Raw genomic sequence first — 2,184 nt, 5'->3', positions numbered from 1 at the left:
AAGATGGGGCTGCAAATCACGAATGGGGGCAGCTACAAGTCATTCCCCTTCTTTTGTTATTATTATTTTGGGATTAAAAGGCTTAAAGGGCTTAACTAGTTGGGTTTTAACACTAACGGGCCACGAAAATAACATATGGACCATGGAGGGTGAAGAATTTTGGCCAAAGGGCTGTAAAAGGGAGTCCATGGGTTCTAAAATGTTGCTAGATGATTTTCTATGGGATCCTGTTAAGAGCCTTTAAGTGTCGTTAATCGAAAACACAAACCGGAACGTTAAACGTCAATTTCTCGCGTTTTTAATCTATATAAATTCTAATAAATTGAAAGTACTTTTAAAACATAATAATTACATAAAATAATGATTAAAAGTGAAATACCATTCGTTTCGTTATTTTCTAGTACGCGCGTGGTCCGTTTCGAGTGTCGTTAACCGTACCGGATCTCCGGAACGTTAACTAGTCGTTGAAACGAATTCACCGGATTTAATTTACTAAATAAATAATAAATTAAAAAAGTTTTTCATAAAGTCAATAATTATTAAAATAATTATTTTATCGTTTTTCTGAGTTCCGTAAACTGAAAAGCTTTCTAGGCGATTATCTTAATCGTGTCATTTTCTAGGTATTTCGCTATCCGAAACAAGTTCATTAATTAATATAATCATATTAATTCAAGTAATCCACTAGGATCAAGTATGCATTTAATTCTGTTAAACACATAAAGTTCTAAGTAATCACCGTTAAATATTTAACGGAAAAGTAACGATAATAACGGGAAAAAGTCGGGTTGTTACATTACCCAAATGTTATGAAAAATTTAGTCCCGAAATTTTAGTGTACGTCTGCCGTAGTCGTCTCCTCGGGAAATAGTTTCGGATACTTTAGCCTCATCTGATCTTCACGCACCCTCGTGAATTCTGGCCATCTACGGCGCATTCCTCCGATCTTTTACAATCGGTATGTTGCTCTGCTTCATACATTTGACCTTACGGTTCGTCATTTCAATAGGTTCCTCTACGAAATGAAGTCTACCATCAACTTGTATCTTTTCCAAAGGAATTACCAAACTTTCATCCAATAAGCATTTCTTTAAGTTAGAAACATGGAAAGTGTCATGAACTTCACTGAGTTCTTGTAGTAACTCTAGTATGTACGCTACCGGTCCAATATACCTCGGACTTAGCTTGCCTCGCTTATCAAAATGCACTACACCCTTCCAAGGTGATATCTTGAGCGTAACCTTATCTCCAACCTGAAATTCTAAATCGTGCCTTGTAAAGTCGGTGTAACTCTTTTGACGACTTCGCGCCGTTTTTAGTTTCTCTTGTATCTGCGAGATCTTCTCGGTTATTTCGTGTATGATCTAAGGACCAGTCAATTGACTATTTCCTAACTCAGTCCAACATACGGGTGATCTGCACTTTCTGCCATATAGTGCTTCAAAAGGCGCTGCCTTTATACTTGCGTGATAACTATTGTTATAGAAGAATTCTACTAATGGTGGATGTCTATCCCATCCATTTCCAAAATCAATAACACATGCCCTTAACATGTCTTTTAGTGTTTGGATGGTTCTCTTGCTTTGACCATCTATTTGCGGGTTATATGTTGTACTCATATCTAAACGAGTTCTCATTGCCTCTTGCAATGCTTGCCAGAATTTAGATGTAAATCTGCCGTCTCTATCGAAAATAATGGATATCGGCACTCCATGTCGAGAAACCACTTCTTTTAGGTAAACATGTGCCAACTTCTCCATCTTATCTGTTTCCCTAATCGGTAGGAAATGAGCAGACTTCTTAAGAAGATCAATGATAACCCAAATCGTATCATGACCTCCTACAGTTTTGGGTAACTTAGTGATGATATCCATAGTAATACATTCCCATTTCCACTGGGGAATCTATAGCTGTGTTAGTAGTCCTGACGGCTTCTGATGCTCTGCTTCTACTTAAGAACACGTTGAACACTTAATAACATAGGTAGCGATATCAGCTTTCATATTAGGCCACCAATATCGTGCCTTAAGATCTTGGTACATCTTGTCGGATCCAGGGTGAATAGAATACCTTGTCTTGTGTGCCTCTTCTAGCACTAGTTCCCTTAATCAGCCAAACTTCGGTACCCAAATTCTGTCGATGAAATATTGGGTTCCGTCATCTCGAGTAATGAACTTCTTATCA

General features: G+C 37.7%; 1 protein-coding gene across 1 annotated transcript; it reads right to left on the bottom strand.

Annotated features, from left to right (window-relative positions):
• Positions 1 to 926: 926 nt before the first annotated feature.
• LOC139864027 (uncharacterized) lies at positions 927 to 1,874 on the bottom strand. Its single transcript, XM_071852616.1, has 2 exons — positions 1,641 to 1,874; positions 927 to 1,253 (listed from the first exon to the last, which is right to left on the bottom strand). The coding sequence occupies exons 1-2, from the start codon at positions 1,872 to 1,874 to the stop codon at positions 927 to 929; spliced, it is 561 nt and encodes a 186-aa protein (XP_071708717.1).
• Positions 1,875 to 2,184: the final 310 nt, after the last annotated feature.

Source organism: Rutidosis leptorrhynchoides, chromosome 8, assembly GCF_046630445.1.
Source record: "Rutidosis leptorrhynchoides isolate AG116_Rl617_1_P2 chromosome 8, CSIRO_AGI_Rlap_v1, whole genome shotgun sequence".
Lineage (NCBI taxonomy): Eukaryota > Viridiplantae > Streptophyta > Magnoliopsida > Asterales > Asteraceae > Rutidosis > Rutidosis leptorrhynchoides.
This window is presented reverse-complemented; position numbering and strand designations above follow the sequence as displayed.